Source organism: Pungitius pungitius, chromosome 6 (assembly GCF_949316345.1).
Source record: "Pungitius pungitius chromosome 6, fPunPun2.1, whole genome shotgun sequence".
Lineage (NCBI taxonomy): Eukaryota > Metazoa > Chordata > Actinopteri > Perciformes > Gasterosteidae > Pungitius > Pungitius pungitius.
In genome coordinates this window covers 13481497-13496556 of record NC_084905.1, presented here as the reverse complement: position 1 = coordinate 13496556, position 15060 = coordinate 13481497, and the positions used below count along the sequence as shown (strand labels likewise).

General features: G+C 44.4%; 2 protein-coding genes across 2 annotated transcripts; one reads left to right on the top strand and one right to left on the bottom strand.

Annotated features, from left to right (window-relative positions):
• The first annotated feature begins 552 nt into the window (after positions 1 to 552).
• On the top strand, positions 553 to 3203 carry gcsha (glycine cleavage system protein H (aminomethyl carrier), a). The gene is made up of 5 exons (XM_037450469.2): positions 553 to 815; positions 1027 to 1109; positions 1231 to 1294; positions 1830 to 1961; positions 2806 to 3203. The coding sequence occupies exons 1-5, from the start codon at positions 665 to 667 to the stop codon at positions 2901 to 2903; spliced, it is 528 nt and encodes a 175-aa protein (XP_037306366.2). The 5' UTR covers positions 553 to 664; the 3' UTR covers positions 2904 to 3203.
• Positions 3204 to 3343: 140 nt separating this feature from the next.
• Positions 3344 to 8096, bottom strand: si:ch1073-390k14.1 (deoxyribodipyrimidine photo-lyase). The gene is made up of 9 exons (XM_062562774.1): positions 7331 to 8096; positions 6189 to 6789; positions 5804 to 6097; positions 5504 to 5676; positions 5278 to 5362; positions 4956 to 5188; positions 4594 to 4788; positions 4290 to 4515; positions 3344 to 4194 (listed from the first exon to the last, which is right to left on the bottom strand). The coding sequence occupies exons 1-9, from the start codon at positions 7553 to 7555 to the stop codon at positions 3668 to 3670; spliced, it is 2559 nt and encodes an 852-aa protein (XP_062418758.1). The 5' UTR covers positions 7556 to 8096; the 3' UTR covers positions 3344 to 3667.
• Between the last annotated feature and the right edge of the window lie 6964 nt (positions 8097 to 15060).

The following is a 15060-nucleotide window of genomic DNA, read 5'->3' as shown; positions in this document are numbered from 1 at the left end:
TAATAGTGTTTGAAATCACAGTTGGTCATATAGCATACGGGCACGCATTGTGTTCTGTGGCAATTTGTGTTGAATAAATTGTCAAGAAGAAGTAAATTAAGTTGAAATGAGAGGGGACTCGAGATTCAAGTTTACAGTGGAAATGAAAAGAAATGTTTATCACAAGAAAAATTAGTGAAAGTAATTTTATACTCTTTGGAAATAAGGGTTAGAGTTATATTTTGACACTTTAGTCGGTTGCAGTATAGTTTTGGCCTGGATTATCGTAAGAATTTTCTGGGGTGTGTAAACCAAACAAAATTACACTGTTTAGCCTTAAATCGGGTACATCCACATATGTCAAAGGCCTGCTTTTAGAAATAAAATAGCAACACATTCATAATTAACACCGAATTCAAAAGGATGTTAAACCTCCAACGTGTTTTTTTCAACATTGTCATGTCTGGTACCGTGATTATGGGTGTGTTTGGTCTAAAAGAGTAGTTATGACGATGAGTTAATAAAATGATAGCCTGACGTAGAGGGTTAACTAACTCTACCGGCAAAGCATCAGTGGGGGCGCCAGCTGCTGATCAACCTCAAAGAAGTGGAAGACGAAGAAGAAGATCCGCTGAAATGCAAATCCGAGAAGAAGAATTCGGTCTGTCATCAATACGCGACAAAGATGGCCGCCTGTGGGCTGTTCCGCTCCCTCTCTTCCAACTTTTTCACAGTTCTGCCTGTACTTACCCGCTCGGCAACACTTTCCCCGTTGCGGCTGGCTTCGCAACCTTACTTCGAAAGGACACTAGCCACTTCCTGTCGTTTAACAGCAGGTATTACCCCGTGTGTGGGTTTTAATGTAGCATGTTAGCTAACACTTGCGGTTGCTAGAGGGTAACATTAGCTTAAGAAAGGACACGTAATCTGACGGCGCGGCTCTACGCCTGTCTCTGTTTATTCTGGTTGTCATACACGACAGAAATACTCCGCACTCGTGCAGTAAGAGCATTGTTTTGGTCTGAGTCTGTTTTTGTTGTTTTGCAGCACTTAAATTCACAGACAAGCACGAATGGATCCGAGTAGAAGATGACGGAATTGGGACTGTCGGTATCAGCAAGTTTGCTCAAGTGAGTTGCCCCGTGCGTGTACGCGCACAGAAACACTCACATCCGTAGGTTATTTGCACCTGCAAACGGCAGAGTAAATACTTTTGCTACAGTCTTTGACCTTGCTTTCTGAAACTTGCAGGAGGCTCTGGGAGATGTAGTTTACTGTGGACTGCCAGAAGTGGGAACGCAGCTGGTCCAGCAAGGTATGTGAGTGACTGGTGTGGTTCAGGCTAACAGTGCAAACAGGGATAAAACCTTAAGTCATGCAACTTTATTTGAGAGCATGGAAGAGGACATTTAAACTTTATAACTGATGAAATATAACCAAATTTGAAACTTCATTTTTTTTGGCTGCGATGATTTAATTTACTTTTTTCTAAAAGCATGTGACTTGGACAAAACAATTATTTACGTTTTTTATCAGAGTGCTACTGATTATCTTGTTATGCTTAACAGTCTTAATTAGTTAAATCTCTACTTTCTTTTGAAATACTCAATTATTTAATTCTTTTCTTCTGCCATTATGAAAAATCGACTTGCACATAAGTGAGTTATTTTGCCTCTTGGTTTAGAGGAGTATGTCTGAAAAATGCATGAACATTTTTTGCTGTGTTGAGAAACCATCAATTGCTATATTTTTCATCCATCAAGTATTTTACTAGTTCAGTGAATTTGTTAAACTCATGGTTTGGCAAACTTGTATATAAATGGACTTGTTTCTAACCACTACTGTCACAGATGAGTTTGGAGCTCTGGAAAGTGTGAAGGCTGCCAGTGAGCTTTATTCCCCTTTGACTGGAGAAGTTGTAGAGGTTAATACACTACTGGCCGACAATCCTGGTCTGGTGAACAAATCTTGCTACGATGATGGTAAGCACACACATTATTAGGCAAAATTATACTACATAGATTTGACTATCGTTGGAGTTTGAACAGGATACATTTTTAAATATAAGTTTGACTGTTGATTCCCTGGAGTCTTTGGGTCATTGGTGCGGTTTTTAACTAATTAGTCTTTGTTAACTTCCAAAAATGATTACAGCAGATTGTTGTTAATGGTAATGCATTCGTTAGAACATATTCAAAAATATAAGTGGCATTGAGTGAAAAATATTTTAGTACTGACGACTTAATGTTTTCAATTTTACTAATGGTACTTTGTCAAAGCAATGGGCTGTGAAGATTGAGGAAAATGCTCTCACTTTACAGAATTTCTTTGGACAGTAGATGGCAGTGATGCAACATTACATAGGAGCCACTGTGAGATGAGAGAATTCCCATCTCGTGCCTCGTTTATCCGTTTTGTTTGTAGAGTTAACCTTTTTATAGTATATTGTGTCTTTGAGTGTGAACATCTTTCTTTTTAACTGAAGACTTTGCACGTGTTTAGCTCATTCTCTACATTGGAAGTACTTTCGTTACTGCTTCAATTAAAGACTTAAAAGTTGGATGTTAGTTATCCATCATCCAGAACATTTCATACTTTTTGCTATTGTCAGAAATACATCAATTAATCCGCAGTGCAGAAGTTCACCCATAACTGCTTTTCTTTGCTTTGTAGGTGGAACTTGTAAAGCCAAAAAGTTAATTCTCCTTACTGTAATAAGCAATGGATGTCAATGACTGAGTGTAAAATGTATTTGACTTGAGCTAAATGGTATGCAAAACTGTTTCTGACATCGCAGGTTAACTGATTTTGACTCATTCGTTGTAGGTTGGCTGATGAAGATGACCATTGGCAACCCTACAGAGCTTGATACTCTAATGGATGAAGCAGCCTATGAGAGATATATCCGCTCTATCGAGGACTAATCCAACCCATCCTAGCAAGTGCTACGCGCTCTTACAATCCTGGCAGGAAGATCCACAAGTTGTGCCTGTGTCAGCTATGATGAAATGCTTAGCACCCACCAGTGGATCTCCAGAAAGCTGACCAATGTAATGCTGTGAACATTAGAAATCCCTCTATCATCTACTGCTTAAGACTGACTTTAAAAAAAGCACTTTGGTCTTCAATTATCAATCATAATGTTGGTCGATACTGCATGCATGACCGATACATTGTGGATGTGGTACCTTTTTTTTATTAGAAAATAAACAATTCCTGAGACACTTTTCTTTTTCATTTTTATTAAATTCCGAAGTTCCGCCTTCATTATAAAAGGTCAGTTTTCATAAAATGACTGGATTTGATTTAGTGTTCCCCATGTGACTACACAAATGTATACCGTAATATTTACACATTAACATTTTTCATCACTTATTTTTAGTCAACCCATCCGTTATATCCACACGCAACCAAAAGTATTCACCCAATGTACAACACTAAAAAGCAGCCAACTGTAAAACATGAGGTAGAAGCCTTTTGTGTAACATGCCTCAGATTTGTGTGAATTTGCTGAATACTAAATTTGTCTCAAGAAATTTCCCTCACTCAATCCAGAGTGTAGAGTCCAGTCTAGAATCTTTTTTGTGTATCTTTTTAATTTAAGGATTTCTTTATTTGTGCATTTTACGGCTAGTAACTGGTCACTTTAAACGTGTTCCCTTTCTGTCGCGGTCTCTGGATCACCGGGCTAACGAGGCGGCGCCACAGAAAACTTGTCCTTGGCTGTTGGAGTCCTTCTGGCTGTGCCCCGAGGCGCGGGAGGCTGAGGGAGTCCCTCGATTCTGCGATAATTGCTCTCCAGCCTCTCCCTTCTCTGAACGCCCTCATGCATCACACTAGCAGTAAAGTCTCTCTCATTAAGGAAGGCGACCGTCTCATCCCGCTTGCGGCTCACGTATCCTTTCAGAACAGCATTGTAAGGATTTGAGGCGGCATCTGCGTCTGGATCTTCCTGTTGGTGTTTGAATTCCATGCGGGTGATGACAGGCAACAGGAACCGCTTCCCTTCTGTTACCAAACCCGCGTCCCGGTGCGCCAGGCCCAGAGCCTGAGAGACGAGGCGGGGGGGCAGAGGCACCAAGTCGCAGCCTGAACCCTTGTCCACGTACTGTCCGAACTCTTTCCGCACCAGAGCTACGTCTCGCAGGGAACGACTCCTCCGCTCCTCCAGGTCTGTAACTATCCGCTCGGCGTATGTCTGGCCAAAGACCACACCTGACCAGTGACGATAGCAGAAAAAGCAGAATTGCAGGTTACGGTGCCGAATTTTGAACTGGTCGTCAGGTTTTTTTTCATGATAATCGCCTCACCTGCGCGTCGAAGCATGGCTGGCGGACACTTCCAGGGTTTGTGAATGAGCTCATCGGGCAGATCAGCAAGTTCAGGACACCATTTCCTGACGTAGCTCCCGTAAGGGTCACAGGTCATTGCTGCATCAACGGGATGCATGACAAAGTTCCAATGGTCCAGACCACACATGCCCCCGTTCTGCCACATCATAGCGTCGATGGCAACGTCGGCATCCACTAGGGTGTCCTAAACACGAGCAAACGTTGGACACGGTGTCGCTTTGTGATATCTACGCGGGGGCATTTCTGTCCATGCGCGTCTCACCTGGAACCAGCGGTAACCTTCTTGCCAGGGCAGATAGAGATATGCGATGAGAAAAGATGCCACCACGTGTCTCATGTAGTTGTTCATCCAGCCTGTCAGCCACAGCTGCCTCATGGCTGCGTCCACCAGCGGGTAGCCCGTTTGTCCTCGCTGCCAGGCCTTCAGGTGGCCACGATCACTGCTCCACCGCAGAGCCTGCAGATACCAGTGGAAGAATAATGCCTTGGAATAAATGCAGTCCTTCGTTGTGTGATATAGGATTTGTACATTAATGACGAAAGTAAAGGGTACTTCGGGTTAACATGTTTATTCATTTCTAAGACATAGTGACTGCCATCAATGTGCCTGTGGCCAGTTTCTACCTTGTATGGAGGTCTCAGGGATTCCCAGGGGAGATCGGGAAACAATGTCAGCTGCCAGTAAGCCAAATCTCTCCACGCCAGCTTGCGTTGGAACTTTGGGGGGCGACAGCGTGCCCCTTTGGCATCCCACAATAGCCAGCGTGGGCTGAGTTGACCAAAGTGAAGGTAGGGAGACAGGCAGCTGGTATTTGGGGCATCTGCCCTGCCGGACTCTTTTTCGTAACGATAAACACCTTGGATACATGTCGAAATCATCAGATTAATGTCACGCTTAGCATTCCTTCAAATACAGATATGTTTACGGGAACACAAGGTCTCACACCATCATTCAGAAAGGCCTCTAGCCGGGCTGATGCTCCTTCCTCACTGAAATCCCAAGATGTACGGATGTTAGCCGCCCAGTCAATCTGAAGGCCAAAATAAACAGAAAATATTGAAAACCAAATTCTAATCTGATCTTCACCTCAAAGATTTTATTTTATTCCGTTTTCTCCTTTAACAGAACGTGTTGACAGGAATGGCAGGGCATTTCTGCTGCGGTTACTGACCGTTGTGCCATCCTTCCTGCGGGGCATGCGTGCCAGGCCTAGCGCGTCCAAAGAGACACCCACAGGCCAGTGGGCAGGTGTGGGGAGAGATGCAGGAGAGTCCAGGGGGGCCCCTAATGCAGACCCTGGGTTCTGTCTACAGCAGTTCCTGAAGTGAGACACTGAACCTATTCCTATACCAAGAGAAGAAAAAAACAGTTCACCGCCACATTACCTTATTTTTTAAAGTATTTATAGAGTTATTTTGATATTGACCAGAAATATTTAAGCAAAGAGGATTTTCATGTTGTTGTGACTTACCTCTAAGTCCAACCCCCTCCGTGCTGACAGAGTAAGGGTCTCGGAGACAGTACGAGTGGAACATCTTGCAAACGACACCATCTCTCCGAAGGGCTGACTCCACCACGTCATCCCTCTCCTTCAGCCACGGCTCATAGAGGGCATTGGCCAAGACAGTTTTCGCCCCAGTCTCCTCTACTAGCTCCTTAAGGGTATGCAAAGAAGATCTATTTGCCTCCAAAAACACAAGATGGCTGCCAATGCGCTCCAGAGATGCAGAGAAACAAGACAAAGCTTGATGAAGCCAGTATTTACCTGTTGAAAAAGGAACAGGAGACTTAAAGAGGAATTCATATTCATAAGCTGAAGTTATCTGTTGTGCGCAGCCATTACATGGAGAACTTACAAGCTCCCCCCACAGCCACTGTGATCCCAGGTCCCTCCTCCTCCTCAGGGCTCCAGATGAAGACCGGGATGACGGGTGCACCGACCTCCAACGAGCCAGTGAGAGCAGGGTTGTCCCCGAGTCGCAAGTCCCTCCGGAACCACAGCAGGACCGGTGGCCGGGCCGACGGGGAGCGGGGCAAACCAACAACCTGCTGGCCAGCGCCTTTACGCCGCTGCCGCCTGTTCTTGGAGCGCTTCGGTTTCTCCGATGGACTCAAAGCCTCGTCGTCCATCATCTTGTCACTTTCTTTGAACGTGTCTTGTTTGGAAACTGGCCCGGAGACACGCGCGGTCTGACTTGTTTCTGGTTTGTCCGTTTCATATTTGTCAATACGGGTGATTTTGTGACGCTCAGGTGCGTGGTTTGTCTGTGGGGAGCTCGCCTTGACCGAGGCCCCCGTTTGTGGTGAGCGGATGCCTCCCCGAGATACAGAGGTCGGAGGATTGGCTCCGTCTGCAGGTGGCTGAGGTCGGGACTCCTGGCTGGTGCCAGACAGCCGGTGATCATTCGTTTCCACAAGAGACAGCGACAGTGCAAGTTCCAGCTCGTCATCTTGAGTCTATAATTGAATCAGAAATATCCATTCTTATAATTAATGATAAAACTACTGCGTATAGTCATTGGGGGGAGGGTGACAAATGTATTTACAATATTTGCAGAACGTAGAAACAGCAACAAGCACAACAAGAGCAAAAGAAAAACAATACTTTTTGTTAATAAGATAAAACATTTGTATCTTACACATTTTTTACAAATAATATTTGTTTAGTCTTTTATTTCTTAGATGCCTTCAGGCGCTAGAAACTGCATAATGTATCTAGAAGCTGCACTATGTAGGATTATGTCATTGACAAATGAACGTGATTTGACTTACTATCCCACAGCAGATGCTAAGCTAACACAAGCTAGCTCTGACGTTGCCTAACACATTTTGAGCGCATGTGACGTCAGTTAGGTTGTAGGAGACGAGCAGTTACAGAAAAGTTTATAGCGAAGTCGTTAAGCAGGTTCACTGAGCCGAGAGTCGGCAACTCGTATCGAGGTAGACAAAAACAAACTAATACATTACAACACGAGGTGTCCTTGTATAGGACGCAGACCTTAGAGAAGTACTCCTTGTGGATGGAGGTGAGGGTGGCGTGCAGCGAGCCGTTGGCGGTGGCCAGCGGCCGGATGAGGGGCAGGAACTGTGAGCTGGTCTCCCGGTGGCCCAGAACCGACACACACATGGCAAAGAACCCCTCCGGATCCTCTCGACCCATCAGCACCTCCACTAACATCCTTCTCACTAAGACTTTACTGTCTTCGCAAGCCGATGTAGGCATCTTCAAACGCGGGCTGACGGTAGATTGTAGCTATAAAAATAAACGATTGACTGACTGCAAAGATTTGCGCAAATATACACCACACGAATGAGCCCCTTCGTCCTGAACATACTCTTCGGTCTCGGTTATCAAACAGGTTCATGTCGAGTTACACAAGCCATGTGTTAGTGTTTTGTAACTTGCAAAGTAAAATGGTTGTAATGGCGTCGTCTCACCTGTAGGGGGTGGACCAGTCTAATAAATAAGCGCTATGAGGTGGTGAAACCCAAGGGGGCCTGGCTGTGTGGTTTTTTCCAAAGCATCCAAGCAAGAAAAAATTGGGATTCCCTGTTTGCATTTTTATTTATTTGATTTTAGGGTAAAGGGTCAAATATATGATTAATGCTCTGGTAATTTCTTTTCTTTTTTCGATTCTCTCCATCTGCAGTGAGGATCACTCTGAAATGGTAATGAAGGTCTCAGATAAGGTGTAAAAGTGTAATGAAAAGGACCCACACAAACAGAGATCTTTTGGTAATTTTCCTTGACGTTAAAATGAAGTGGGGGGGGGGTGTCGTCTCCCTTGAGATAATCAATCGAGATTTTTTGTGTAGCCTTCATCTAGACAGGAATATGGTCCTTTTGAAGTTCACCCTGTTATGTGAGACAAAGCCAGGAGCCAGGAGTACGCAGCAGTGAATCCTACATCATAGTCTATATCCATGCTGTAGAGGGCTAAGGAATTGATTTTGTTAATGAGACCATGCATACACGCAGCAGGGAACAATAATATTTGACATTTCTGAACCAAACTCTGAAATGCTTTGAAGACATTGTAAGCTCCAGTTATATTACTTTAGTACTGGAATTAATCAAATACGTGTTTTGTTCATTCTCTGAAGTCATTTTCCAAAATACAATTTGGGGTCCCACGTACAAGCCAAGGGCACGCAGTCTCCAAGCTTTGATCTGATGAGAAGTCTGAGTGTATGAAGGGAACATGTGTTGAGAGCTATGGTATGTGGCGAGAGCAAGACAGAAAGAGAGGTAGAGAGAGAAAGAGATTGAGAGAGAGAGGGAATCAATAGTGTTTAGACAGAGAAGTGGAGTCTAAGTGTGTGATCAATAGAGAGCAGAGAGGAGAGATTAGCTGCTTTTCTCTCTCAAACTAACACTGACAAATTGGTGAATTGGTGTATCGGCCCTTGGGCTAAACGGATTGACCTGCTGTTTCCATGTTCTACCGTGTACTGTCAATAAAGATCTGTGTTCATTGTGCCTCTCAATGACGAGAGTGAATGAAGCACCGGGGAAAAAAAGCAAAACCAAGGAAGGTAAACCGGGAATTCTGAAGAGAGAAAAGCAAAGATCAGCTCAGACGCCCGAATGGCCTCGATTCTCACAAAATGTCCTCACCTTTGTCTCATTAACACACATGTGCACTCACATGTGCATCGTCGTGAACACTTTTATAAAACCATAATAACGTCTCCGGGAAAATTAATGGAAAGACAGATTAAAAACTAAGTGAGGAGAAACGGGCCACTGGTGTAGCTATTTGCAACTCATAAATCATTCTGACACACCCACGCGCATGTAGACGCATGCATAGACACACACACACACACACACACGCGCGTACTGTAATTAACCACAGGCTATTTACTCTCTCCTGCTGTAAATTAGACATGCAGACACAGTTATTACATTAGGGGGATCTGCCATGCAGAATACTAACAGGAGGAGGAGGGGACACTGGTACACACAACAAACTGCAAAATATAAACACACACATACAGATCCACAGAAAAGAGGCTATGGAAGAATCATAGACTGACGGTGGTGAAAATGAAGCTGCAGCACAGAGAATAGGGGCCCCCAGCTCTTTGTTCCCTGCTGCATTTCATTATCTGAAACGCCAGCCAACACACACGCCACACACACACACACACACACACACACACACACACACGCAACGCACCTCCCCCTTCCCCAAAGCTGTCTGCCTCCCCTCCACGCACACAGCACAAAAAGAGGAAAATAGAGATACTGCGTCAGTGCCATTCACTGGCATCTGAACTCCGTCATGACAACCATGTCTGCATGGTCATTCCGAGCAGATCTGCCTGTCCAGAAGCTGCTCTCAGTTGAACACTTCCATTCAGCACGCGCTGGCAAAAAGCACTTCCCCTTACATTCTATTTCAAGCAGAACAATAGGAGATACGGACTTGATTAAAGCAAGTATTGATACCCTGTCTTCGGTAGCTTGTCTCCATTAATTTCATTTGAAGTTTTTTTTCTTCCTGTCCTGGCAGTCCACCTCCTTCTGTTCGTGTGTGTGTGTGTCCTCTGGTTCCCCCTAACTCCCTTACCCCTCTCTGTCCCTCGGTTTTCCCACGGTGATCGATAGCTCATTACAATCATTGACTGCGGCTCATCAGCACCTGTTAAGGTCTGGAGAGACAGAGAGACGGTCCATGAGCGTCGGACAGAGTTTGTTACGCGATGCAAGCCCATTGATGTGACATTACAATACTTATTTTCCGCATTCATCGTTGCGGGTTTCTACTTTGTCGTCGCTTTATGGTCCGTGGTCTTAGAGACCATCTTATTATGCAACTCACGTGGGTACCATGGTTTGTTGCTATGGTGATTGCCAAGGGAGCCAGAGTATTATAGGTGTTTATCCGAGACAGGAGCAAGGCAACTCACCGTCTATCAGGGCGAAGCTTGAATTTACCACACAGTTTGGACCACACGTTAAGATCCATGCAGCAAAGGGACAAATTCAAAATACAGACGTCAGAACAGTCTCAGTGGATAGATTATTCAGTATTCATATTCCTGGAAGAAAGACCTTGTTCAAACACTCAGTTGTTTGTTTAATGCACCACTGCAGGGTTTGTTTTTGGAAAAGGGAGGTTGTGAGCAGGAAGAAGCAAACAGAGAGACTCTTTGAGACCATTATACACTTCAAACCCAGGGTGAAGGCAAGGATAGATGTGTTAAAACACAAAATAAAAGAGATAATGGTGAGACCTCAAGAAGTCCCCCCCATGGATTCATTCACAGTTGGTAGTCTAAGAAAAGGGCAAAATTGGAGTGTCAAGTTTTAAGGAAGGGGGATACAAATTACAATGGAGGACTGAAAAGAGTCTCTCAGCCTGTGCGTAAACGACACACATCATTTACATATTCATTATGTTTTGTGTACTAATGAGAGTGTTTGGATAATGAGTTCCACCACCACAACTGGCGGCTTTTGTTTGGCGCAAGATATTATAAATAGGAGGAAGAAGAGACTAGGGTCATTTTAGAAAAAGCGGGTGAGGTCAATGGTAAGCAGTTGATTTTAGTGATAATCGGATCAATTGTATTTGTTTATAGAATGTTTGTGAACAAGTACAACATCTCTGAGGCTCATAGAGATGTCAAAAAGAAAAAGCGCACATGATGGGGGTTGGTACAAGTTAATTAAAACATTAAAACTCAGGGCTCTCTTCGTCTTTCTCCTCGTGTCTCGGTGGAATAGGTAACTGCTGTGGTAATTACTGGCAGGGCATCAACTCTGAGCATTCTTTCAGGTCCCAGAAAAGTCTTCCAAATGACAATGAAGACGGACAATTTGCGACGCGCATTTGAGGAATGAAAAGTTGTTCGCTCATGTGTTAATTTACAAATGCAGCATTTCATAGACGAAGAGAGTAAACGATGCAGAAAGTGAATGAATGAGAAGAGAGGGATCGAAAATGTAGGAACAGGGGGAAGGGCAACGGAGAGATGAGCTACAAATGAGAGCGATGGCGGTGGCAGGTTGGCACAGTGCCATCCAGTCAGGACTTGAGCGGGGGCGGGCATGGGCACGGGCGAAGGGGTGAGGACAATAAGAATAGAAGAGGAAGAGAAACAGACCTCCATACTGCTACCATGGTGCCACGTTGGCACAGTGGCGCAAAACGAACAGCAGAGCGGGCAGAGAAAAGGAAGATAGAGAAGATATTCAAGGACAGCAGTGCGTAGAAATGACTAAGATGCCAGAAGACACGTGACGACTCAGACGAAGCCGGAGGAAGAGAAGCATCTGAGGAAAGGAGCGGATGATAACGTGAAACCGTAAACTGTCACTTGGTAATGACCATTAATGTCGATGGACTAGCCCCCATTCCATTCCTTTTTCAAATTTTCATTCGCTCCATGCCAGCCACTTTGTGGCATCTGCAGCGTGCCAGCCAGCGGGCGCCATGCCAGCCTGCGGTCGTGGCACTGCCGGAGCGATCAAAGCGTACGCCGTCTTTGCCAAAGACAAGGGGACTCACCTCTGAGGAGTTGCAGCTAATCGCCGTTTGTTTGCCTGGACAAAGCCAAGAAGAGATGCCCAGACAACGGTTCTCAGCGACTCAGGGATGGCACCTTTTTTAAGGGCGGCAAGGGCGCGAGGAGAAAGATGGCGCGCTGCCAAGCCAACAACCCCGCACACATTGGCGAACTCAAACCTCCATACGGTGAGCAGGACATTTCGGATGCCTTAAATGTTTTGGCAATGGCATCCCCTCAAGGGAGAAACCAGAAACATAGATGGCGTCATGCCAAAGGCAAACAGAGGGATTCGCGGGCGGAACCAGAAGCTGTAAGAAAAAAAGCGAAGTAAATGGATACAATAAATAGCAGCAGAAGGTTTGAAGCGAAGCCAAATTCAACAATGGTGGGAGTTTTCGACAAAAACATTTCCTCGATGCCAATTGCTGCACTGGAAGGAAGGTGATGGCCATTACAAAGACCTACATGGGATCATACAATTTCAACATAAAGAGAAAGAGTGTGTGGAAGACGAGAAATAACGAGCAAAATGAATAAAGGATATTGGAGAGGAAGAAAGTGGAAATATTGTGCCTAATGAAGAATAGTTGGAGTGGGTGGACAAGGATGATGAAGAGCCTCTTTCCTGCACATGCACACCTGGGCCATTCTTAAAGGGATATCCCCTCAGACCGCTGAGTGTGTTAAAGGGAGGGATGTGTTGGCATCATCTCCAGGGTGTCAAGCTGTGTTTCTGTATTGCCAGTCAGGAAGGGTGCTGCAGTCGTCAGCTGCAACTGTCTGGGCATCTCATCTGCAGCTAATTAACAGCCACACACTAATTCTAACAGCCGATCATAATTAGAGATTTAATCGCTCGTCAACGCTTTACTCCCCCCTTAAATTGTGCCTCCTATTAGGACACGTGCGGATAAGCTAAGGAACGCCGGATCTCCCCTCCCCTTCTCCTCGTCCTTCTTCCCTTCATCCTTGGCTCCAGACTCCAGTGGGATCTTAATTAAGCCTGGGCTTCATTATGCAAATGGAGTACAATAAACGACAGCGGAGGTGGAGTTGGATGCAGACTGAAACGGAACGGTGGGAGGGGAGCACTGGAGGTTGAAAAGGAGGAAGGTTACCAAAATCGTCCGTATAATGTTACTGCATTACAATATTTGTATGCCGTTGTGCCATGTACGTCTGCCGTGTACCACAAAGACATGTGGTTTGAGAATCAACAGATTTTTCTCAGATCCTCCATCTCTCCTGCCATTTGAAAAACTTCTCTGAAATGACACTGGATTCACGGAATCTTATCTCTCACGAAGCAAATTCATAGGGGAACGGTGACAATGAAACCCTTAATATCACCAGTTGGCCGTTGTCGTGGATACGAAGAACGATGGTAGCGATAGGAAGAGAGAAAGGAAGCAGACAGAAGCACTGACAGTTGCAGCAGCATGGCAGCTAATGTCATCTCAGTTTAATCATCGCATGGGATCATGGGGTTCATGAAAATTCATTTGCATATCATTAAATGGAGGGAGGTTATTTGGTGCAGGCCGCCGAAATGGGATTGGATGAAGTAGGAAAAAAAAGGCAAATGGTGAGGCTCGTTATTAAACAGCAATGTTTTATAGTCCGCAAGCCAATTCATTTAATTTGGGCGTAATTAAAATGTGTCAGACTCCATCAATCATTCCAACAAGGATACTATCAGTCTGAAAAAAGAATAATCATTGAATATGCGGTTGGACATTTTCCAATAACAGATTAACTGCTTTAGTTTGCTGTGAGCTTGACCCATTCACTCTTTTCTCTAATTCATCTGAAGGAGTGTGTCAAAACATTATTTGTGACTTATCTGTATTTTGTCAAGATATGTCTATCTATCTGACAGGTGGGGATGCCGCCTCAGGTTAGTCAATAACAGAATAGCTCACACTGTCTTTCTGACCTCAGTAGTAAGCTGTCAGTGGTGTGTATGCACGTGCATGCATATGTGAATTTTACCATTTGCATAAGTGATGTAATTAGACTGCCCTTTCACATGCAGATCAGTTTGACAACATGGCAATCACTTCAACACACACACCGCCATACACACACACACGCTTACAAACGCGACAGCACGCGCTTACTGCCGTGACCATCCTCATATCATGGGGAGTCTGTTGTCTGCGAGCAGAGAGTGTAAAGATTAACATAATCCAGCTAATAAGTGTGAGTAATATTCACACAGTGACGCATGGCGTAGACACTGTCCTGCTGATGCGTATTTGTATCTCATTATAGATGTAAAGCACTGAAAGGGAGGGGGGGGGGGGGTGTTGCACAGTGGATGGGGGAGGGTGAGGTGTCACAAAAAAAAGAATGAGTGTGTCTGAATAGGGAGACACCCAAGATTGACAACAAACACACATATTTTTTATGAAACTATTCAATCCACCTTTTCTACAGATTTAGAGAGTGCAGCTATAATCAATCAAATGTTTCAAAGGGTACCTCATATCCAGGATGCTGGTGATCGGTATAGGAGGTCTTTCTAAGACAATTTCACTCTTTTTCCTGCTTGTTTCCAATTCTAGGATGGGAAAGAGTGTCAGTTTTTGCAGCAAAGCATTATAAATAGAGTATATTTGCGCTTGCAGGCTAGCTCTGCTACATGATTGATTAAGATGGTGTGACGACCATTAAAAAGTCATTTAAAAGATGGATAGCGACCACATTTCCAAATAAAAACCACTTTATACCTGATGAAGTGCTGAACAAACTCTCTTTCAAAGACATTTACTGATTACTCTGCCTGTGTGTGTGTGTGTGTGTTTGCATGTGTAGGTGTATGATTGTAAATCAGCTGTAGAAGATACCAAAGCAATCTTCAGGACACAGTTGGGCAGTGGGATTTTTTTTTAAACTTAAATTCAGCTCTTACATTTTTTAGATTAGTAGAAGCAAAATAGTGTTCATTTGGACATGGATGTAATCTATACAAAACGTCAGAAAAAGGCCAACAGACGCACAACTGATTGAAATGTATCTGATAGCAAAGCATTGCGTCGACTGAAGCCTTATCCCAAGAACCAGAGCTGTGTCTAAATGTGTGAATGTATTTTAGCTCTGTCTCTTTAACTCGGGGCTCCACCACAGCAGCGTGCTTCGGGAATCATGCATAAACATGAGCTGGCCTTTCAGCTCTCTCCTCACATAACCAATCTAAATCTAAAT

What these genes read in the sequence shown, in the direction of transcription:
- si:ch1073-390k14.1 (XM_062562774.1), bottom strand. Translation starts at nt 7,555, where the DNA reads ATGCCTACATCGGCTTGCGAAGACAGTAAAGTCTTAGTGAGAAGGATG. An exon ending in ACAAGGAGTACTTCTCTAAG is followed by an intron (nt 6,790 to 7,330) that starts GTCTGCGTCCTA and finishes ATTCAATTATAG; the next exon opens with ACTCAAGATGACGAGCTGGA. An exon ending in AGTGGCTGTGGGGGGAGCTT is followed by an intron (nt 6,098 to 6,188) that starts GTAAGTTCTCCA and finishes CTTTTTCAACAG; the next exon opens with GTAAATACTGGCTTCATCAA.
- gcsha (XM_037450469.2), top strand. Translation starts at nt 665, where the DNA reads ATGGCCGCCTGTGGGCTGTTCCGCTCCCTCTCTTCCAACTTTTTCACA. An exon ending in TTCCTGTCGTTTAACAGCAG is followed by an intron (nt 816 to 1,026) that starts GTATTACCCCGT and finishes GTTGTTTTGCAG; the next exon opens with CACTTAAATTCACAGACAAG. An exon ending in AACGCAGCTGGTCCAGCAAG is followed by an intron (nt 1,295 to 1,829) that starts GTATGTGAGTGA and finishes CTACTGTCACAG; the next exon opens with ATGAGTTTGGAGCTCTGGAA.